Here is a 24,828-nt window from a genome sequence, read left to right as displayed (position 1 = left end):
GCGACTTCCGGTCGTTGGTTTCCTGCTCACTTGGTGTCAGCAGCGGCTCTGAAGTAGTGACGAGCTTTAGCACAACAGTTGGTGTTTAAAATGACTTCGAACACGTAGCTGAGGTGTTTCACGGCGCACCTCGGTGTACATTCGAGGTCTACATGTTCTGTCGGAATTGAAAACAGGCGGTATTCGCGTGTGAGTGTGTGTGTTTTATTATTGCGGTATGGCGCAGTGTGTGTGTGCGGAGCCGCTGTCAGCGGTACAGTTGCGGCGGCTAGCTGAGCATAAGTACAGCTCTGCGGGGCGCTCTTTACTCGAGCCTCCCTGTCAGCTCTACTGGAACTGGTTAGTGCAACAGATCCCCACCTGGGTCGCTCCTAACACCCTCACCATCACCGGACTGTTCATCAATGTGTTCACCACAATTATCTTGGTCTATTACTGTCCCACCGCCACCGAGGAGGTGAGTGTAGATATTTTTGGTTCACTATTTTTGGTTTGGACTGTATTACTGTTCTCGTTACCTCATGTTTTGCATAGCAACCAGTTGTGTAGTCCAGTCTGAAGGTGTTGGCTGTTACTTCATTGAAATATACACACAAACAGCTCAGTGGCCTTTACACCATCCTGTACACACAAATCTGCTACTAAAATCAACACTGTTACTGTACTGGATGTACAGTAATGTACTGGATTAAAATGAGTGTTCCTGGACTGTAACTCAGGTGTAAACCAGTGGTATCTTTGGCAGTTGTTAATTTTGATCAGGGTTATTCTAAATTCAAAGCCTAAAGACTCTCTGTAGACATATTTTTGGAAAAAGCCTTCTGAAACACAGGACAGATTCCTTCCGGAGACCCAGGCAGGGATTGTATCATGGTCCCTTGGATCCTAGAGCTGTGTGGCACCTACACTACTCACCTTTTTTTAAGATTCAATATACATTTTTACCTTAATATACGAGTTGCATTTTATTATTTAGATTCTTGATTGAAACATGTCTCATAATTCAAAACATACTAATAAACACACGGAACATTGTAAACATCACTTACAGGCTAAACATTATTGTTGTGTCACTACTAATTTACAGGTAAAAAGTTTTCCCCCTCTTTAATTCCCAACCTAATACTCGCAATTGTGAGACCCCGATCTGATCAAGGAGAGCTCGATCACCATACGTCCCCTCTGACACAGTCTGAATGAAATCGTACATCGCAGTGGCAGCCTAAGAGACCCTGACCGACCTCTTGTCCCGCAAACATTGCCAACTGTGTTTGTGTGGATGCCTGGCCAGGTCACTATGTTTAAATTCAAACACTCCACAGTGGTAGCTAGCTAGTTTTTTGTGCTTTAGTTTGTAAAAACAGCTTATAAAATGGGTATAACAAGTCTACACACCCCTGTTATGATGACAGGTTTTTGTGGAATTAAAAAATCAGACCAAGATGAATCCTTTCAGATCTTTTTACACCTTTAATGTGACCTATAATCTGAACAATTTAATTGAAAAACGAATAAAAGACAGTAATGTGGTTGCATACATATTCTTAAACAAAGTATTAGTTTATGACAGAACAGTCTTTTTGGGTAGGAGTCTGTCAGCACGACACATCTTGACTTGGCCATCTTTGCCCAGTCTTCCTTCGAAAAGTGCTCTAGATCCAAGTCTGTGCACATTTCAATTAGATTCAGATCTTGGCTCTGACTGGGTCATTTCAAAACTTTGATCTTGTTCTGGTGATGCCATACTTTGTTGATGTGGAGGTATGCTTTGGGTCGTTGTCATACTGACTGGTGAGATTTCTTTTCACCTTCATCTTTTTAGCAGGGACTTGAAGGCTTTATGTCAAAATTAAGTAATATTTAGAACTGTTTATAATTCCCTCCATCTTCATCAGAAAAACAGCCTCCAAAGCTTAATGCTGCCACCATGCTTCTGTTGCTATGGTGTTCATTTGGTGATGCACAGTGTTGCTTTTGCACCAAACATACCTTTTGGAATTATGGCCAAAAACTTCACCTTTGGTCTCATTAAACCATAACACAATTTTCCCACATGCTCTTGGCATACCTGCTTCCTTTTTCTTACAGTTCTGACGTATAAATAATACAGGAGATTGTTTTCACATGGTTCATGTAAGCTGTTTGGCAGCCTCCCAGACCAGTTTTCTTGTCTTGTTATCAATTTTGGAAGGCTGGCTGGTGCTTGGTGATGTCACTGCTGCTCAGTATTTTACTTACTTATTTATGACCAAGTTCTCTATCCTCCATGGTGTATTTAATGCCTTGAAATTTTCTGTCCACCTTTCCTGACTGATACCTTTCAACAATGCAATCCCATTACAGACCATGGCTTTTGCTATAAGATGCAACTATTTTTTTATTATTGTTGTTACAAAACAGTAGTACACAGTAGTAAGTGAGTATGGTCAGAAAGAAATAAAGAATTAGGATAAATAATAGGTTATCTATCAATAATACTACTACTTCTAATAATAATCATTATTATTATTATTATTGTGGTTATTATTGTTATTATTATTATTTATATAAATCTGTTATTATTCCTAATATTTATTATTTATTTCCAACCATATTCACTTACTACTGTACTACTGTTTTGACTAAGTTAAACCCCTTAGCAAAGGCATGGAGTTGCAAGAGTGGTCTGACTGGTACTGTCAGTTATAAATGAATAACAACACTGAAATGTGTGTCAGGCTTTGAATCTGTGACTGTCATGCTTTTGTTACAATTCTTTCTGTTTTATATTCATGAGGGTACATCACTAAATTGGGCGGCACGGTGGATAAGTGGGTAGCACTGTCGCCTCACAGCAAGAAGGTCCTGGGTTCAGTCCCCAGGTGGGGCAGTCTGGGTCCTTTCTGTGTAGAGTTTGCATGTTCTCCCCATGTCTGCGTGGGTTTACTCCGGGTGCTCCGGTTTCCTTACACAGTCCAAAGACGTGCAAGTGAGGTGAATTGGAGATACTAAATTGTCCATGACTGTGATCGATATAACCTTGTGAACTGATGACCCTTGTGTGTAATGAGTAACTACCGTTCCTGTCATGAATGTAACCAAAGTATAAAACATGACGTTAAAATCCTAATAAACAAACAAACAAACATCTAAATTAACACCACCGGTATTAACTCCAGCCTGACCTACACTGAACTGTTCTTTCTGTGTTTAATTGTAACTGCTGACGATGAAAAACATTATGAACATTGCTACACCAGTTCCAGCATGACAAGCCTATCACTAAAACAGTAAAGGTGGGGCCAGTCTAAATTGCCTTGCATGGTAGTTTCAGTGCAGCACAAACCAGCTGTGGTCGACAACTTTCTATATGCTTACACAAACTTTTGACTTTCGACCTCTACAATATACACAAAAGTAAAAAGCTGACCAAACTGTCCAAATTCCACTCCTGCTGTTTTATTACTACAGATATGAGTAGTACTGCTGGGGTGTGAGCAGTGCCAGATAAAGGCCAACCTTTAACCCCATTGGCCTTAAGTTACGTAGGGAGATTTGTAGCAACAAAACCGGATTCACTGTTCACTGTTACCTGTCTGCTCTGAGGCAGTACTCTATCCCTTTTCTATCTACTTTCTCTGTTGTGGGCTAAACGTGTTTTTTGTTTTTATTTGTTACTTTGTTTCCGTTACTTTGGCCGCCACATTTATTTATGATTATTCCCTGTTTGTGGCACAGTTACAATACAAGAATAATCACATATTTTTGGTTATTATATGGAATAAAAAAAAGTATAACATGGGTCTATTTTTAAGTAAAACTGGTTGCAGGTTTAGACACTATTCTAAGTCTGCTTACCTATCCAAATATTGGCATGTTTAAATGTGAAGAGAACAATGGACCTTAATAATGATGTTATTGATCAGCATTTTTTTTCCTTCAAGTTTTTTCTTTTATGCTTCTTAACCAAAGTGAAATATATCAATCATGGAAACAATGTCTTGCAATTCTTTAATACTCATCATTACACTATATAGCTGCCAAGGGATATGGACTGCAGGCAGGCCAGTATAGCACATACACTCTGTTGTAGCACATGCAGAATGAGGCCCCGGGGGCAATGAGGCCATTGTTTTGCTAAAATAACCATGGGACATAGCCTTTATGGCAGCATATGTCTCGCTGTTAATGGTATCTTCACGAATATGCAAAGAATATGCCCCATTGACAGATGTTGGCTTTTTAATTTTTCACTGCTTATGCCAAGTTCACACTACACGACTTTCCAAGTCGTCAGGTTGCTGTACAGTTCTTGTAATCAGGAGTCTTTCAAGTCGGTGTGGCTTTCACACTACATGACTGATCGGCGATAGGGGGTTTTACACTACATGATCTATCACCAACTGGAATTACAGGCGAGCTTCTCTGGTCTACCAAACTACGTTTTGTCACGAAAACAAACGCGAGAAGTGACGAGGGGTTTAATGATAGCACGTCCAAAAATACACGTCAACAAGTAGCAAGCGATCAAAGTTTGTGCGGTAATATGCAGCGTAAAATCAAGGAGAAAAAATAAATGAATCTGAGTGGATTTGGCTACGCGAACAGCATGAATTGTTCTATAGTGAGTTGGAGGTTAATAAATATTTTTTGCAATGCAATGTTGATGTTTTGTATAGAACGATAAGGTCAGAAATACTGTAAAACTTGTGTGTGTGTTGATGTATTCTGATATAAACTATATTATGCCCCACTCCCACCTTTTTACAACTCCTCCCCTGCGTTTCCCCTCACAGTGTATCTTGCGTTCTCATTGACTGTTCAACAGCACTCATTGCCAGTTGAGCGACTCAGATCCAGATATTTGACATGCTAGCTATCTCTCTTCAATCGCCGATTGCTCGGCGAGCCGCTTGGAGTAGTTCACATATTCACATTGTGAATTTCCCCACTGTGGGACTAATAAAGGATTATGTTATCATAGCGATTGAGAGCCGAGTTCCGATCGCCGAGTTGTTCCCTAACCGGCAAATCTAGCGCTGACCAGTTGGCAAGCGAAAATCAGGGCAAAAATCGTGTAGTGTGAACTAGGCATTACAGTGTGGATGGTCCTTTTTTCTGTTTGGCACCTAAAATTCGATGTAAGTTTTCCACTAAAATAAGCTGAAAGGTGGACTCATCTGACCTCTGAATGTTTCCACTCTCTTTTAGTCCATCTGAGATGAGCTCAGGCCCAGAGCACTCTACGGTGTTTCTGCACAGAATTGATGTTTGGCTTTCTCTTGAGTGACAGCGGTTTTCCAAAGTATTCCAGAGCCCATGTGTCGACATTTTTTTGCATTATCATGACCGTTTCCAATGCAGTGCTGTCTGAGAACTCGAAGGTCACTTACAGTCAGCACTCGTTCCTGGGCTTGCCCTTCATTGGCTAAGATTTCTCCAGATTTATCTAATCTTTTTTTTTTTTTTTTTTACAATATTATATACGATAGATAATTAAAGATCTACTCACTTGCAATATTGCATTCTTTTGCAGGGAGTCATTTTTTTTTGTTACTCTCAATCATGATACCCTCACCTGATATCAGTTAACCTGCTTATTGTGGAATTAGATGTAACTTGAGTATTCTGTAAACATTTCACTTTTATTTTGACTCTTTGCAAGGCACTTTAAGAAGTCCCAACTTTTCCAATACATGGGCTTTTTAGAAGTGGATTGCAATATTTTATGCTGTTGAAAAAAAAGCAGAATAGATTTAATTAATCCAAAAAACATAAATATAAAAGCAATTTTTAGAATGCAACAGTAATGAAATCATTTAAGAGGATAAAAATATGCTCTAAAATCTAAAATATGCTGTTTTATTTATTGACTGGTTCCTCTCAAGGTTTCTTCCTGTATTTTTAAGGGATTTTTTTTCTGCCACTGGTGCCCTCGGCTTGCTCAACAGGGGGTTTTTGGTCTGTTGGTCCCGGAGTCTGTAAAGTTGCTTTGAGAAAATGTCAGTTGTAAAAAGCGCTATACAAATAAAACTGACTTGACTTAAATTGACCTTTATTTAACATTAGTGTAAAAAATAGAAAATGTTTGGAAAAATGGAAACTTTACCAAAAAGGATGACTTTTAATATTATAATTTTTAGCTGCTTCTGTATTTAGGGGTCCCACGGTGGATTATTCTTTTTCACATGTTCACAGGTTCACAGGTTTTATACCAGATGCCCTTCTTGATTCAACCCTCCTTTTTTATCCCCACTTGGGACCGGCACTGAGAGTGCACTCACAAGTGCATTTTTCCAATTTGTATTATTAAATGGCTTTTTAAACATAAGATTTTTAAAAAACAAAACAATATACCACAAGTAGTTATGGTAGTGGTTAGTAGTTAAGAACAAGGTGGATTATTGTTTACTGTTTGTTCTTGCTTGAATTGTTTTAGTTTTTGTCTTTCTTAAAGATTTGCTGGTCAGTATTGATTGTTTTCATGTGAAAATGTCTGGAAAACACAGTACACCACTTCTGTAATTGTTAAAGCAGTTTGATCTAAGCAAGTGTATTACAAGTATGAGGAAACATCTGAAAAACACTAAGTCAGGTAAGCGTCATGATCCATTGAGTAATTCAGTCAACTTCTGCATTCTTTTAAGATTTTACTTTTTTGTATGAAATGATATGAGGAGTCACTGTGAATCACTGTGAATAGGATGTTGCTATAAAAATAATGAATGTGCTGTATCAGAATGAGGGATTTAATAAGTCGCAGATATTGGAAAAAAAGAAAGCTAAATGTGTCTTATTTATTTTTAGGATATTACCATGCTACATTTAGTAAATTAATATTATTTACAGTGCCTGAAAATGAATATACCCTACCACAGTACTTTTGGTAACACTCTGATAATTAACCGGTGTTTAATTAATCAGTGGTCTGCACTGTATCACGTTTCACCCTTACGTTTGCTTTGGTACCCTTTTCCCCTGGCAAAGAAGGGTAAGTAGCCATAGGGTATAGGGAACCTTGACCCCACTGAACCCCACCTCTGATCTTGACCCCACTGAACACCTTTGGGATTATTTAGAAGGTTGCTTGCAAACTGGAGCTTCTCGTCCAATATTAATGCCCTCCCAAAATCTCTTTTGACTTTTGGCACAAATTTTTACAGACCCATTTCCTTCTCACAAAAGTGGAGGCTGTTTCAGTTGCAGTGTGTGGGCAGCTTGAAATGAATGCTTATAGTTTTAGAATAGGATGTGACAACAAGCTCTTTCCTGGTGGACCATTCCCAGCACTGCAATGACATGGTAATGACGTGATCGCATGTATTGTTCTGGTATAAGTGTCATGTTATCAGAAAGTGGCCACAGTGTGCATGAAATAAAGAGGTTCCCAATAAATAAACACCTCTGAAAAACATTCTATTAAATAGCTACTAAAATAGGAGAAAAAGATTGTTTTGGTGATTATGATGTGTGTTGGTGGGCTGTAGAGAATGTGCCTTTGTGCTTGTCATTATTTGATTTGGCAGGATCAGTTCTGGTAAACAAGCCAGTTGTTTTTTTATGAGCTGTTCTGTGTTGATGTTGTTTCAGACATTGCCTCCTCAGATCGCTGTCCTCTCTTTTTTTACTTTCACTTTACTGTTTAAAAACGTTTTGGTGTACTTTCTGCTGAAATAAGTACTTTAAACCTACTCAGGGAATTGTTGTTTATTTTTCATTTAATTTTCATTAACCACTTTACCCTGGTCAGAGTCGCAGCAGGCCAAGTTCTAACAGGAAACACTGGGAACAAGACAGGATTACTGAGCACAAGACAGGGCACCAATCCATCACAGTGGTTCGGCCACCCACCCTTTCTCAGACATCGCCATTCATGTCTGTGTAGACGCCCAACCAGCTGATAGCAGTGCTGAGGTCTGAAGCCGGTTCTCAGGCTACTTTGTGTTGGGCTACTTTAAAAGACGGCCATCCAAACGCCTATGTCATAGAAAATAGCAAGTAATTCCTCCTACAGCTGTATTATTTTTATAAATCATTATTTTATTAATCACTTTCCTATTTCCTTAATAGTAAATCAAAATATGGAAACTGGTGGGTTTTGAATCTATCCTTTTGACCTGTCAGCCCAAAGTTGAGAGGTTTGGTCATCACGCACAGCTCCATGTAGTGAGGAAACCACAAAGACCTCATACCATTTGTAAGTGTGGTGGTGGAGGGGTGATGATTATTTGAACTTATTTTGCTGCCACACGACCTGATAAACCTTTAATCACCTTTAAGTGACTAAAACACCTTAACTCGACAATTGTGCCATCTCTTCCGCAAATAACCGATACACACATGCCTTGTCACATTTCTGACCACAGTCTACGGATACATAACACAGCTGCATGTGATCACTCCTTGCTGTTTCATAGCTACTTCATCCCATTTGTCTGGCCGTATTGATTTGGTCCTTATTTTAATCACTCAGGTCTTTATGCTGATTATATCTGCTGCGTTCAAATTTTATTTATAAGCGCCTTTCAGGACTCTCAAGGTCACCGTACATAAAAGAATAAAATCAAAGCAAAAAACATATACAAACAACATAAAACAGCAATAAAAACAGAGAAGAAATTTTAAAAATATATAAAGTCAAAGGAGCAGGCTAAAGACAATTGCCTTGACTATAGCATGCATAATTTTTACATATAGGCTTTGCCTATTTTTGGGGGCTGGTCCTAATGTTTTGCACATCACAGTACTGTCTTTAGAGGTTCTTTGTTGTATTTGCTGTCTCGTAAGTCCCTTTTCATTTAAAATGACTTTTTTTTTTCTCTTGCAGGCTCCAGCATGGGCTTTTATTCTTAGTGCTTTAGGTCTCTTCATTTACCAATCACTGGATGCCATAGATGGGAAGCAGGCCAGACGAACCAATAGCAGCTCTGCTTTGGGGGAGCTCTTCGACCATGGTTGTGATGCTGTCTCCACAGGTATCCCTATTTCCATTATTAAACATTCACTTAGTCCCTATACTGACTCCCTGTACATTGCATATTCTGCATGAAAAAAAAAAATGATCTCGCATTACTGGATCAACACAATTGAATAAAATTATTTGAAGCACCTTGCAGCTCATGCTTTGATGTTCTTGTCTCTCCAGCATTACAAAAGTGTTAGAAGAATACTTACAAAAGTGTAAGAAAAACTTACACAACAAGTTAGCATGATACTGGGCTCTGATTCTGCTGAGATCAGTATTTTGTAAGGAGTCACACACTGATCAGCTAGCAGAGGCCACATCTGCAGCACATAGCCAATCAAATCTGTGTAGGCACCTAGCCGGCCAATAGCCGAGCTAATGTAACTGTTGTAACTTTAATGTAATTGTTATGTAACTGTTGCCTAATTTATGACCCCTGATCAGTACTGTCTCTGCCCTTCTACAGTTTTTGTTGCCGTGGGGACTTGTATATGCGCTGGCATGGGAGCCTACCCAGACTGGATGTTTTTCTGCGGTTTTGTGGGCATGTTTATGTTCTTCTGTGCTCACTGGCAGACTTACGTGTCTGGGACACTCCGCTTTGGCATGTAAGTACACATACATACATAGACTCAGGCTCGGTGGATAGCACTGTCGCCTCACATCAGGTGGTCCGGGTCCTTTCTTTTTTGGAGTTGGCATGCTCTCCCCATGTCTGCCTGGTTTTACTCCTTGAACTCTGGTTTCTTTTCACAGTCCAAAGACATAAGTTTGGTAAATTGGAAATACGAAAATGCCAGTGACAGTGTTTGACATTGAAGTTGACCCAATAAATCATGTGTAACCTGTAAATGTAACAAAAGTGTAAAACATAATGTTGAAACATTATGTTTTACATAACAAACACACTCATGCATGTACACTAATACTCACCCTCATGCAGACTCACACACACGCATGCATGTTCACTAATACACACATACTGTATATGCACATACACTAATACACACAATCATGTTCATACACATACAAAAACAGTTATGCACATTTTTCCCAGAACTTTCAAGATAGTCAGCATAGTGACGGATGAAAAGGATCTGAAAGCGAACCTTCATAAGATTTCACTGCACTGACTCAGGACAAAGAAAAACATATTCAGCAAAATACACTTTTTGCAGCTTAATGTTAGTTTATGTCATGTAATAAATTGATCACTGGGAAGATTCGAGACTTCATGTGACTACTGAACTTTGTGCAATAAAACCTATAAAATCTGTAACAGCAAACATTATGTGTAAGATGCCTTCAAAGTCTGTTAAGATTTTACAGGTCCTTTAGAGTAAATAATTAGTTATATTTATAATATTTATAGTTACACCGATCAGCCATAACATTAAAACCACCTCCTTGTTTCTACGCTCACTATTTTATCAGCTCCACTTACCATATAGAAGCCCTTTGTAGTTCTACAATTACTGACTGTAGTCTATCTGTTTCTCTGCATGCTTTTTAGCCTGCTTTCATGCTGTTCTTCAATGGTCAGGACTCTCCCAGGACCACCACAGAGTAGGTGTTATTTGGGTGTTGGATCATTCTCAGCACTGCAGTGACACTGACATGGTGGTGGTGTGTTAGTGTGTGTTGTGCTGGTATGAGTGGATAAGACACAGCAGTGCTGATGGAGTTTTTAAACACCTCACTGTCACTGCTGGACTGAGAATAGTCCAACAATCAAAAATATATCCAGCCAACAGTGCCCCATGGGCAGCGTTCTGTGACCACTGATGAAGGTCTAGAAGATGACCAACTTAAACAGCAGCACTAGATGAGCGATTGTCTCTGACTTTACATCTACAAGGTGAACCAACTAGGTAGGAGTGTCTAATAGAGTGGACAGTGAGTGGACACGGTATTTAAAAACTCCAGCAGCGCTGCTATCTGATCCACTCATACCAGCACAACACACACTAACACACCACCACCATGTCAGTGTTACTGCAGAACTGAGAATGATCCAACACCTAAATAATACCTGCTCTGTGCTGGTCCTGTGGGGGTCCTGACCATTGAAGAACAGCATGAAAGCGGGCTAAAAAGCATGCAGAGAAACAGATGGACTACAGTCAGTAATTGTAGAACTACAAAGTGCTTCTATAAGGTAAGCGGAGATGATAAAATGGACAGTGAGTGTAGAAACTAAGAGGTGGTTTTAATGTTATGGCTGATCGTTGTATACTATTAGGATTAGTTAGAAATGGAAAATGATAAACTATTCTGAGAAACTAGTCAGCTAGTCAACCTCCAGAAATGTGTGTCATTATGTGTACCTGATGCAACATCAGACACACCTTGACCTTGACCAGCATAAAGGGGTTGATGAAAATGAAAATACAAATATGAATGTAACTTCACGGTATAATAACAATAATAATATACTCTTTTTTTTTTTTTTAAATAGTAAACTGCTGGCACCAGCCTAGTGTAGATTGACATATATTTTATTGTGTTTTTAATCACACAGAGTTGACGTCACAGAGGTCCAAATTGCCATCATAATCATGTATTTGATGTCAGCCGTCGGAGGAGTAAGCCTGTGGCAGACTACGGTATAGTGCTACATATACTCTTACTGCATGGAAATGTACTGTCCTGTCATCACATCCACACACAACTTATGAAAAAAGTGTTATTGAACCATGTGAACTTCTTGATGGTGGAGAACAATATTTACACTTCATCCTCAGACTCAAACTGTCCTGAGTACCATTGGTTAAATTAGACTCTCTCTCACTTTTGTTCTGTGCCGCCCATGGAAATTTGACAAACAAGCACTGCGAAGGTAAATATGATTAAGTGCTGATATACCTTGTTGCCATGATCTTTTGATGCCCAGTTGGCAGATGATGGAACCATTTGGCTTTTCCCCCTATATGCCAAAGCTTGCTTTACATCTTCAAAGCCTGAGACGAGCAAAAATTCTCATCCCGGTGTTGGATTTTGTATTTTTCTAGTTACCAGTGCTCAACATAAAGCTGAACAACTTGCCGATTCTGGGTATCATCGGAGGATTCCTGCTTTCCATGTACAACTACTTCTCAGTCATCCTGAGTGGCGGCGTGGGGAAGAATGGCTCTACAGTGGCAGTAAGTTATTGTAGTTTCAGTCATTGATCATGGCACCTGCAATAACAATAGTACTAATAAACCAATAGCACTGTAAAATTAGGTCTTATAACTATAATAATATGTTCACATTAACCCAGCTGTTTTCATCTCTTGATGTAAATGTACATTTTTATTTTATTTATCTATTTTTAATTCTTTATTTGTAATGACAAATGTAGAATACAGGTGCAGTTTATTGTTGTAACAGGCCCACTTGCCACATAGCTTAGCAGGATGAGCACATTTTACAGTATCATGCCCATCTGCCATGCCACTAATGGCCAGCAGAGAAGACATGCAGCCATCTGCGCCTTGTTGAGTGTTAATTCCTTCCAGGTGGATGGATGTGTACTTAATCATGGTTTCTGTGCTAGACAGCTGCTGGCACTTATGTTCTCTTTTATGAAACCGTGATCCTGAGCTTAGTTCCCACAGGGGTGTATGTAGGCATGTACATTCTCATCCTTAGTGTAGGGGCCCCTTTTACAGTTGCAAACATACAATAGCACCTGGGGTGTGGCACAGATAGTTCTGGTTTGGAAGTGTTTTCTAAGTGAACAGTGGGGGACTGTGCAATTTAGGTTTTTTTGTAGAAACGGCATCCTCCACCTTTCTAGAAAGGCCTTCCACAAGATCTTGCAAAGGGTCATTGGTTTTATACACCTAATTGCACAGGGGTCACCTGAACAATATATAGTGTACAAACAGAAACAAAAACAAAACTATAAAGAAATGCAAACAATGCATTGCAAAATAAATTATAATATGTGCATACATGCATTTATAGTATGTCAAATGACATTAATCATGCTTCCAGCATGCAAGTACAACCCCCCAAAAAAGTTTGTACAGTATGAAAATGCAAAAAAAAAAAAGTAGTGTTTCTTATTTTTACTTTTGACTTTTATTTAATTGCAGACAGTATGAACCCAGGATATTTCATGTAAATCCATTCCTGTACTTTAGACCTGCAACACATTCCAAAAAAGCTGGGAAGGCAAAGCAACTTAGGGCTAGTAATGAGGAAAAAAATTATTGAAATGTTTTAAAACAATGTTCCTTAAAGAAAGAAGGATTTGCATATTTCTCCCTCTACAGTGCATAATATCATTAAACCATTCAAGGAATCTGGAGGAATTTCATTGTGTAAAAAGCAAGAGCGCAAGTCTAAGCTGAACACTTCAGAAGGCACTACGTTAAGAATCGTCATTCATCAATAGCTGATATAACCGCATGGGCAATGGAATTACTTGGTCAAACCTGTCAAGCACTACAATACAGAGTTACATTCACAAATACCACCTAACACATTATTGTGCAAAAAAAGAAGCCTTATGTTAACCATGTTCAGAAGCGTCATTGAGTTCTCTGGGCTTGAAATCATCTGGGAAGGACCATCACACAGTGGAAACGTGTATTGTGGTCAGGCGAAGAAGAGGGTACAGGTACTATACTTGCCTGTCTGCATAGAGAATGTGTAGAAAATTTTGGAACAGAAAATGCCTGTACTGTCGCACATTTTATGACATGTTTGCAGGAAAATGGGACAAAATAACAGCTGAATGAATGGCAACATTACAATGTCATTTGTGCTTTACTGTCTTAACTTCTTATACAATTAGATTGCAGGCCTGAAATGCAGAAGTGGATGTATTGTAACAAACAAAATGAAGTTGATTAAACAAAACATGAAATATCTCAGGTTCATCCTGTCTGCAATGAGGTAAAAGTCAAAGTTAATGTAAGAAACACTGTCCCGACTTTTGTTCTGATTTGGGTTTGTACATGCGCATTTATAGGCAAGAGTCAAAAACACAGAAGAAAACTCTGTAATGCCTTTTAGAGGAAAGGTTATGGAAATGGTAAATGTGTATTCTTCTCTCTCAAAGGACACCAGTGTGTTGTCTCCTGGCCTGCATATAGGCCTCATCCTTAGCCTGGCCTTCATCATCTTTAAGAAGTCAGCCAGTCTGTTTGAGCATCAGCCCTGCCTTTACATCCTTACGTTTGGCATGGTCATTGCCAAGATCTCCAACAAGCTGGTGGTAAGCCTTCCTCACTTCCCTTTTTAACAGACCTGGGGTTTGGGCTTCTGAGTTTACTGTTCTGGATTGAAACGTAGGCTTTAGGAGAAGTAAGCTCAAGCGAAGTACTACAAAAGTTGGGGCAATTGGTAACATGCAGTAAAAAAAGATTCTGTAATTTGCTAATTATTTAAAATCTGTATTAAAATGACAAAAGAAAATATATTTTGTCACTGCACAAATACAGTCAGATGTGATTTAGAGTAAGACTGTAGATCTTACATAGAGTGTGTAATATGTCTTACATAGAATACATAGAATCTTACATAGAATAAGTAATATAAAATATAAACAAGAATAAATAATGATTTTAAAAGGTATTGTGCCTAAAGGCTGGTGTAATAAATAAATATTTCACAGTGTGTGAAGGGTCAATAAATCACAATGTGATATGGTACAGTTACAGTCATAGCTGAGATAGGAAGACATTCAACATTCAGACATTCAGGTTTCGGGTCTTACATGGACTGAGATTTCTTTGGATTCTCTGAATCTTTTCACAATATTATGTATAGTAGATAGTGAAAGACCTTAATTATTAACAATCTTGCTATTTTCTTTCGATGTTTTGCACAAAGTCTTGAGCCACAACCCATTTTAGCTTGCAAAGACTAATCTTTTGATGGATCCTCCTTTTACCCAATTATGTTTCCTTTACCTGTTACCAGTTCACCTGCCCATTGGGTTATTTACATTTTCAGCATTTAGCAGACGCTTTTTATCCAAAGCGACTTACAGTACTGTGATAGTATACTGCCTAAGCAATTGAGGGTTAAGGGCCCAACAGTGGCAACCTGGCAGTGGTGGGGCTTGAACCAGCGACCTTTTGATTAGTAGTCCAGTACCTTAACCGCAAGGCTACAACTGCCCTTTGTATTTAAATGGGTTGCAACCATGAAATAACATTTGAATATCTTATCTTAATTCCTGACATTGTGTGTACATATTTTACATGGTAGTCAAAATTCTTGGGTTAGCTAATTTTACTACAAGCGTTTAACATTTTGGCATTGCTAACATTTTTAGCATTCTGTGTTTTCCTCAGGTTGCTCACATGACGAGGAGTGAGCTTCATCTCCATGATACTGCCTTTATTGGCCCCGGCCTTCTCTTCCTTAATCAATACTTTAACAGCTTTATTGATGAACATATAGTCCTCTGGATTGCTTTGGTAAGTATGTTCAGTTAAGAATATGACTATTGTTATTTTAAAATATTAGAGTGCTTTTATACCTGCTTTAGTCCAGTTGAATAGAAACCCGGTGTGTTTAATTTTTTAGTGCAGTTTATTATGGCAGGTGAGAAAATAGCAATCACACTTGGGTTTGAAACTAAATAGTTTCATACTTTCATGAGCTATTTCAGAGTGTGCATTAAAATTGTAATCATTCTTTATGAAGTCTAGTCAAGTTCAATTACAACGACCCAAAAGCCAGTTTTATTTAATTAAGCTGTAAAACCAAATGAAAGAGTGGCATTATGTGACCCATTTCAATTAAACATTAAACAAAATTAACAGGCTCATTCAACCTGTACCCTACTCACAATTCTGCACAGAAGATTGAGCCAAAATTCCTCCTATCAGTCAGTACTTTCAGTATTACGTATTGTTTTCAAGCCAGGCACTCAGTAACACAGCAGCAGAAACTGGCTTTGCCATGTATCATATAAAATGCCTAAACGCAGAGGTAAGTGGCAGACCTAGACCTGTAGACCTAGTCTCTTGGTGTACAAAGCCTTTAATGTAACAGGCCCACCTGCCTGGCTTGGTTACAGAATCATGTCCATCTGCCTTGCCATTTATGGCTGACAAAGAAGGGCACAAAGGCACAGATGGTCTTTTTAACTGACATTTTTTTCTTGAAACCATAAAGCCTGGCTTGATCCAGTCTGACACATGATGCCACCACATTTTTGCAGCACGTTTTGGCTCGGAACTTATCACGAGGGAACCACCCTGGATAATCAAGCTGCACCAGAGGCACATAAATGGTGTGTTTCTGGAGCAGGCACCATGTTTGGACTCACACTTGGTGCAAGATATGCCAGTTGGTGGGTGGGCTGTCCTCCATTTGTTATCGTGTTTGTTTCCATTATTTTTGCCACTGCAAAAATGCATTCACTTTCCTGTTGCAGGGCTTCTTCTGCTGCCTCAGTGGTTAGGTGCAATCTGCCCTGTTTACACTTTACTGTTACTCTATCATGCAATAGCTAACGAGAAAACATAGCAAGAGGTCAAAATTGGCAACAACTAAACCGGAAAAAAAAAGAGTAGAGGTAAACAAATCACCTAACCACCTAAATGTGTATGTGTGTGTTCTACAGGTCCTGTCTGTGATTGACCTTACACGTTACTGCACAGGGGTGTGTCTGCAGATAGCCTCTCACCTGCGCATTCAGGTCTTCAGCATCACTCCACAGGGCCACAATCACAAAGACTGACAATTTGCCCGGCGGGAGGAGGAAGCGGGGCAAAGCAAAGATGCCGCCCCACTTCTGGAGCCAGAGCAGGAAAACCAAAACCACAGCAGCCTTGACAGTGTGAAGAGCGTCGAGTAAATGACCTAAACTGAACCAGTTACACTGCCAGTTTTGAGTTGAACAACCTTACATACTAAACCGAACACACTGAGTAACGTCACACTGGATAACAAGTATACAGCATACATTGCAGCTGCAAATTATGTTACCAGCCAAATTGTTTTGTTCATTTAGATGTCAGATTGAATCAATCTAGTCCAATGTCATTTAAATTAAATAATTTTAGTTCAAATAGTATTCTTCCCAATCCTGAGAAATGATCACAAAAATGAGTGCATTTACATGTACAGCTAATGTCATACAATGAGTAATCTAATTATGGACTTCCCCCCAATTTCTTCCCACACATAGCCAATTATGTCTATGTAGATGCCTGACCTGCCGATATCATCTCTGGGATTCAAACCCTGCCTCCCACTGGTAGTGGGTTAATGTAATTTACCACAGCACCTTTGTAATATTCCTCGCACATTTATAATATTTTAAGTTTTTACATTTTTTGTTCTTAGCCTTTACCTGGGCCACAAGGGGCTGCAGCACTGGTCAAAAGCCGGTCCCCTGTGCTGCACTCAGTCACTAATACATAAAAATCATAGGGCTAAGACCTAACTGTTTGTAATATTCTCATCTAATACGGGCATTTTTGATATGCAGTAATACTATAATTTGTTTACATTTTTTATTAGCGGGGTATCTAAATTAATCAGCTGTGAGCAAGGAATTTAACAGTTTTACTGACTAAATAGTTGAGCCATTCAACTTCTCAGTTTCTAATTGCTTCTAATATTGCTAGTAGCATAATTCTTTAGTATCTCAAGATTATTAGTTTTTAGTAAAATTTTAGGTTGCTCTGATGTTTTATTGTTTTAGAGGCTGCCACAGTGGTTCTGGTACAGTGCCAGTCCCAAACCTGGGTGAACAGAGTAGGTTTGCATCAGGAAGGGTATGCGGCGTAAAAAATTGATAGTGCACTAGTGGTGTAGCACACTTGTTGTATACGGAAACCTGAATGCAATGCAATTACTTTGGTATATGTAATAACCAATTACTGGGCTAATATAATACAATAATTCCAATAAATCCATCCATCCATCCATTCATCTATTTATCTATCTATCTAAAACCCAAGTGGCTTTATCTGAGTATAAATCATTGTTATATGGCTGTTTCATTTTGGCTGCTCATGTACTTAGGGTTTGCCACAGCAGATAATTTTGATCCGCATTCTTTGAGTATACCTTCTGTTTGTGTCTGTGGTTGGGAGCAGCACTGAAAGCGCACTGACAAGTGCACCTCTGAATGGCTACGCTGTTCTGATTACAACCACCCCCCAGCCCCCCCCCCCCCCCAAGAAAAAAAACATAGTCAATCATAACGGACATAATCTCATAAGTCTGTTTGAATGACCGATCAGTCGATAGCACTGCTGATATCCAAACCCTTAGTCTCAATGATAGCTGGTTAGTGTGTTTAACTGCTGTGCTGCCTGTGTGCCACATATAATATGGCTTTACATAAAAATAAAAAGTAATATATGGCCTCATGACTATTTGTGTAATTGGATTACTGCCAAAACGAGTAAAATAAGATTATTAGCATGCATGTAAACGCACTCAGTTTTAACAAATAAAAGGAAGATTCCCTTTCTATTTTTTACTGACCATTTTAATGTATTATGTATTCAAACCAAAAGTGTTTCCTGACATTCCATAGCAGTGGTGCCAATTTGCTGCTATGACAGAAAAGCAGCATTATCCTTTAAAAAAAAAAAACTCATGTAATTGACCAGTGATTGCAGTGCTTGTATTCATTTTAGAAATCAAACTGGATTTGGTGTAAGACAAAGTCAGGTCTTGAGACGTAATTGTCAGACTGTGGGTGCTGGGACCAGGATTGTGCTTTTGTGCTAAAAACAGGAAGAACCACTCAACCTAAATCTCCAGCTGCTTCCAGATTGAACTGAGGGATTGTGGGTAGACGTTATGGGTTCTCATGACGTTCCTGTTTAATGATGCACAAACTTTCACAACACTGCCTGCTTTGAATATCTCCTCCCAAAGGGCTAATTGTACAAATAATTTGTATGTGATTTGTGTAATAAAGTTTTAATTGTGTTGCATTGTTTTAATGTGTTATTTTCTGGCACTGTAGGGCTGGGGTATGTAATGAAATATATGATCTGACAACAGAAATGTGTATACCAGTATAGATTTGGCTTTACTGTTTCTGCTGCAGATAACTGGATCACTCAGATTGTGCTGCTTCAATTCATTACACAGAACTGAGAGCACAGAACTGATATTACAATCTAGTGATTTCAGTTATTTCTTCATTTTTTGGTGAGTATATGATTAGAATAAATAATTGTAATAGGCTTATTGTGGGTGTTCTGAAAATGTGATAGTTGCAAAAATACTCAAAAACATAAATTCAGCAACTGTATGAATTTGGTGGTGTAGAAAGTCAAAACACTGTTATTTAACTTTTACTCATGGCCTCAAAATTCATTGGTAGCTATTATATTATGCCAGTTGGTAATTTCTTGCCTGTATTCTGTCTTGTACTTTACCTTTAACCCAGGGATTCTCAACATGCAACACATAGAGGCTCATCCTGCTTGTCTATTATATACAGTAGGTGAATTAAAGCTTGACTTGCTGGACTGTATTCAGTTCACTTTTTGTGTGTGTGTGTGTGTGGAGGGTGGGGGGGGCATTTCCTCTTAGCATAAGCCTGGGTTTTCTTTACAGTCTTTACTATGGTTTTATGTCCTTTTATTCAGACTAGTATTGTTTATATGGGCACAGTTACTAGCTAACAATGAATTAAAGAGTCCGTGCCACAAGGATTAATGACACTTTCTACGCCACTAAGTTATTAATTGAAGTTTCGGTATGTAAATGTTTGACCCAGCAGACCCACCAGTCTTATTTTTCTACCAAACAAACACCCCACACAGTGAATGAAGGCAAAGACTGAACCCTGGTCACAGGAATCTGGAGTGGTATCCACATTCACATCTACATGCGGCACCACAGTGCTGGCTCTGCACTCATCAATGAATTGATTAAATAGCAGACAAATTAATGATTTTACTTCTCTGCTTTGGTTTAGTATTTTAGTGGTTTAGCTATTGGTCTGGCTTACTCTTCTTTACGAGACAGAGAAAATACCAGCAAAGCATCCAGTCTAAATATCTGTAATATATCCATTAATGTGACATCATTACATATCAACATTGATTTGCAAGTTTTTGAATATTTTCCTGTTCTATGGCTATGCCAGAAATGGACTGTTTATTTAAAAATGCTTGATGGTGTATTAGTCATAAAAATGTGGAATCATTTAGCAAACAAATGAGGCCATGTTTAATTATAGCTCCATCAGACTTTATTAAAAAAGAGCAGGTTGCTCGTAGCATTACCAAATATAACATCTGATAACCAAACCACTTTATTCATTAATACATTATTTAAAAGAAAAAGACAAACACATTTGTTTGGCATCTTTGTTACTTAATATGTTTTACAGAGCACATTACATTTACCCCCTTCCAAATTACTTCTATTTCTGTCATTCATATTTGTCACATCCATGTTTAAGATCATCAAAACATTTTTTTTAATTAGACAAAGATAACCCAAGTAAACACAAAAAACCCTTACCTACTAAATCAACAAGTTAACCAAATTCAATTGACAATTGGGTTCAGTTACACTAGCCAAGGCATGATTTACTGCAGACCTGTTGAATCTGAACATCACTTAAACAGAACCTGTCTGTAGATGTGCAGCAGGTCTGCTTTTAGCAGCACTCAATGCAACGTTTTAAAAAGATGTAAATACAGATTCAAAGCAAAGTCCAACACTGAATGGTTCAAAAGAAATAAAATGAGGCTTTTGGAGTGGTCAAGTCAAAGAGGAATTGCTGTGACAAAACCCCTCAATGTAGCCGAATTAAAACCCTCCTCCTAAAAATAGTGGGCCAGACTTCCTCCACAGTGATGTAAAAGACTCATCGAAAGGTATCACAAGCATTTGATTGGTTGATTTGATTGGGTTAGGATCAATTACTTTTTCACATTGGTGATATGGGTTTTAAATAAACCTTTATCTTCAATGAATGGAATGATCATTTAAAAGCTGCATTTTGCGTTAGTTTAGATCTGAAACATTTAAAAGCAGAGTGTGAATTATACAGTGACAATTGGGGGAAGGTCATCTTTATACTGTATATTAGCTAACTAACAACCCCTACCCCACCCCATACTGTTGTTTTTAACTCTTTTTAGGGTGGATCTAAGAATTAATTAGGAGGGTCAGACCCCCCTCCCCAGAATTCAAACCATTTGGGAAAAAAGTGACAAATTAGCAAAAATAGAAGAACATAGGTGAGGGGCAAATACTTTCTCACAGCACTAGGCACAATAGTGTTCATTGATGTAATTACTTTATGTAATTTACACTGGGGTGGCACGGTGGATAAGTGGGTAGCACTGTTGCAACACAGCAAGAAGGTCCTAGGTTCGATCCCCAGGTGGGGCAGTCTGGGTCCTTTCTGTGTGGAGTGTTCTCCCCGTGTCCGTGTGGGTTTCCTTTGGGTGCTCTGGTTTCCTCCCACAGTCCAAAGACATGCAAGTGAGGTGAATTGGAGACACTAAATTGTCCATGACTGTGTTTGATATAACCTTGTGAACTGATGAATATTGTGTAATGAGTAACTACCATTCCTGTCAATCCTAATAAACAAATTCTCAATGATAAAAGAAAAACACAATTATTTTCTCAAACTGATAAAAAAAATGCCTCAGACTTCACATCCCAGTCACAGAATATCAGTTAATACTTAATGCAGAACATTTAGTATGTGCCTAGTCAACATTCTATAATCAGCAGGTCATGTCATGGTAGTTAAACATCCTTTGGTACTGATTTATTGGCGTAGCCGCTTTATTAAGACAGAACTGACAGATAACCAAGGGTGCAAAGTAGCACACAGTAAACGCACAACTATGTGTGGGTGGTGAATCACTTTCTCTGCTGTTTTGCTTGAGTTATTTTTAAGCAGCATGGACAATGCAGTGTAAATCAAATCAAATTGTATGAGTTTAGATGTCAAATAACACATCAGATTGTGCTGTTTGAGGAGCCAACAACGTACACACATAAGGATGCTTTAAATAACGCTATGGTGCCAAAACTTTGCTATACAGGTTAAGTGGACTGCACTGGAAATCTGATGTGCCTGAATAACACAATGAAAATCATTACTGATATACTGAAATACTGTCTAACACTGTGAGCTATAAAATTCCTATCTTTGCTTAGAGCCAAAAATCAACTGCAGTACAGTTTATACTATAGTGATAATAGACAAGCTTCATGCTAGCTTTGTGATTATAAGACATGCCCAGAGAGAACTGTGGGGGATATTTCTTACTTATGCTGCATTCAACTAACCTTAGGACTGGGAAACAGGAAGACGGAATTATGTCCTTCACGACCTCTGCACGTTTAAACAAAAAAGTAGGCAAATATGCAAGCTTTCTCTGAAGCTTGTCTTTAGTTTGTTCAGGTTGAAACAAGTTCCGTGTATATGGTATACATGTAACTAATAACTGTATCTGTATGTTGGCTGATAGGAAGTAAAATTACAGTTACCTCATTTAAAAGTAGATTTATGGTACTGTATTAATGTTGTGTGAGCAACCTTGTTGATCTGGTGTCATACACCAGTATGTCTAATTTCTTAGTGTAAAATTCTGAGTCAAATGCAGCAACAAATTACAGAGGTGACCAGATTGGGTTTCGAATGTTTATAAGGCAGATTAATTTATTTTAATAGTATTGCTAAGTAACATTTAGTACATTGCATGGGGTTTATACACCGACCAGGCATAACATTATGACCACTGACAGGTGAAGTGAATAACACTGATTATCTCTTCATAATGGCACCTGTTAGTGGGTGGGATATATTAGGTAGCAAGTGAACATTTTATCCTCAAAGTTGATGTGTTAAAAGCAGGAGAAATGGGCAAGCGTAAGGATTTGAGCGAGTTTGACAAGGGCTAAATTGTGATGGCTAGACGACTGGGTCAGAGCATCTCCAAAACTGCAGCTCTTATGGGGTGTTCCCGGTCTGCAGTGGTCAGTATCTATCAAAAGTGGTCCTAGGAATAAACAGTGGTAAACCAGCGACAGGGTCATGGGTGGCCAAGGCTCATTGATGCACGTGGGGAGCGAAGGCAGCAACAGACGAGCTACTGTAGCTCAAATTGTTGAAGAAGTTAATGCTGGTTCTGATAGAAAGGTGTCAGAATACACAGTGCATCGCAGTTGCAGGGCTGTTTTGGCAGCAAAATGAGGACCAACACAATATTAGGAAGGTGGTCATAATGTTATGCCTAATAGACTTAGGCCTTTTGTTTGATTATCTTTAGCTTTAAATACATTTTTTTCTATTTAGTTATTTAAGCTATTTTAAAGTCTTTTTAAAAGCTGTGCATTGCTAAATGTAAGACAGCAATTCAGAGCATTTAGAAGCAATTTTAGTTAATTGTGAGGCTATATATTTTTTATTTTATTATGTTGTTTAATTTATGTATGTTAATTATGTGTCCGAGTTATGTTAATATACTGTATATACTGGCTTGTCAACACTGATTCAGCAACAACGTTCTACCTTTATTATTATTATTATTATTATTGGGGGTGGAGACTTGATTTGACTTCTAAGGATGTTAGAAGTGAACAGACTGGGGAGGGTGTAGAAGGGAAAGTCTGTAACCACAAGTGAATCTGCACCTAGTTGGCATTTTTCATTTAATACAATGTTACAAATCAATTTCTTTAAAAACTGTAGATGAATTACAGGATATCTTAGTATTGGTGTGGCCGTATAATATGTGAACAATGGCTGAAAATCTGACTTAAACGAGCTTCTGAAGGGTAGAAAGGATAAGAGGTATTTTTTACTAGTGGTCTCAAACCTTTGCCCCCACTGTATATTTTCGTTATAAGATGTTCTGGGAGAATACTAGAAAACTAGAACTTCTGTGATGATGTATCATATTATTTGTACAGGCTCAGAAGTTTCACAGGTTTATTCATACTGGAGAAAAGGCACCAGTGTACAGTATGAACAAAGAGCAACAGTAAAAACTAAAATCACACAAACCCCATTCCCTCTGCAATTACTCTTTTAAATCATATTCACCTTCATTTTATTTAAAATTGTGTTCGTTTAACAGAAATGTCTGACCACCTGCACGTCCATAAACACTCAAGTTCTGGCACACAATGTTGTGTTTCTGGTGGTTATCTGCTTATCACCACACACAGGAGTGTCTCACTCTCCCCCTTGTGGAGAATACATGCAGCTGTTCCACTTCATCAGCTTTATTTGTTCAGTCATTTATAATAAACCTAGGCAAGGAAGAACAGTGCATCTGATCCTTCTGATTTATTCTTATTAAGAATAAAACAGGAACACTGCTTAGTCCACAAATCTGCAAAGCTTCACTCTCTACTCTTCATCCTCTCACAGAGAGTAAGAAGGAAAGCAGAGAACAAGGGTGCTTTTAGCCTTTCAGTCTTTACTCTGGTCCTTACACACGTTCGGTTTCCTTACTGACCCTGCGTCTGGGGAAGAGCCGTCGCTTCAGCAAAATTAGCTACACCAAGAAAAACAAAACAAAAAGTTATATTCACACTACGAACATTTACTCTGTCTACACTGATCAGCCATAACATTAAAACCACCTCATTGTTTCTACACTCACTGTCCATTTTATCAGCTCCACTTACCATATAGAAGCACTTTGTAGTTCTACAATTACTGACTGTAGTCCATCTGTTTCTTTACATACTTTTTTAGCCCCCTTTCATGCTGTTCTTCAATGGTCAGGACCCCCACAGTACCACCACAGAGCAGGTATTATTTAGGTGGTGGATGATTCTCAGCACTGCAGTGACAATGACATGGTGGTGGTGTGTTAGTGTGTGTTGTGCTGGTATGAGTGGATCAGACAGCAGCGCTGCTGGAGTTTTTAAATACCGTGTTCACTCACTGTCCACTCTATTAGACACTCTTA

At 38.6% G+C, this 24,828-nt stretch overlaps 2 protein-coding genes across 3 annotated transcripts in view; one reads left to right on the top strand and one right to left on the bottom strand.

Annotated features, from left to right (window-relative positions):
• Positions 1-76: 76 nt before the first annotated feature.
• Positions 77-19,778, top strand: chpt1 (choline phosphotransferase 1). 2 transcript variants are annotated; one of them, XM_062994124.1, is made up of 11 exons: positions 77-457; positions 8,807-8,954; positions 9,411-9,552; positions 11,466-11,550; positions 11,956-12,087; positions 13,998-14,153; positions 15,238-15,363; positions 16,518-16,592; positions 18,969-19,072; positions 19,314-19,366; positions 19,650-19,778. In XM_062994124.1, the coding sequence occupies exons 1-11, from the start codon at positions 218-220 to the stop codon at positions 19,697-19,699; spliced, it is 1,311 nt and encodes a 436-aa protein (XP_062850194.1). In that variant the 5' UTR covers positions 77-217; the 3' UTR covers positions 19,700-19,778. The 2 variants fall into 2 exon arrangements, with proteins under 2 accessions (XP_062850194.1, XP_062850200.1); XM_062994130.1 differs by lacking the exon at positions 19,650-19,778 and having other exon boundaries at positions 19,338-19,396.
• Positions 19,779-23,823: 4,045 nt separating this feature from the next.
• The window catches only part of gnptab (N-acetylglucosamine-1-phosphate transferase subunits alpha and beta), a 61,140-nt gene continuing 60,135 nt past the window's right edge, over positions 23,824-24,828 (bottom strand). The window contains exon 21 of the mRNA XM_062994112.1: positions 23,824-24,408. Within this exon, the coding sequence (XP_062850182.1) occupies positions 24,343-24,408 (66 nt within the window). The 3' untranslated portion in view covers positions 23,824-24,342. The remainder of the gene's footprint in view (positions 24,409-24,828) is intronic.

Source organism: Trichomycterus rosablanca, chromosome 1, assembly GCF_030014385.1.
Source record: "Trichomycterus rosablanca isolate fTriRos1 chromosome 1, fTriRos1.hap1, whole genome shotgun sequence".
NCBI classification, from domain to species: domain Eukaryota; kingdom Metazoa; phylum Chordata; class Actinopteri; order Siluriformes; family Trichomycteridae; genus Trichomycterus; species Trichomycterus rosablanca.
Note: the sequence above shows the minus strand (reverse complement) of the source record. Positions and strands in the feature narration are given on the sequence as shown.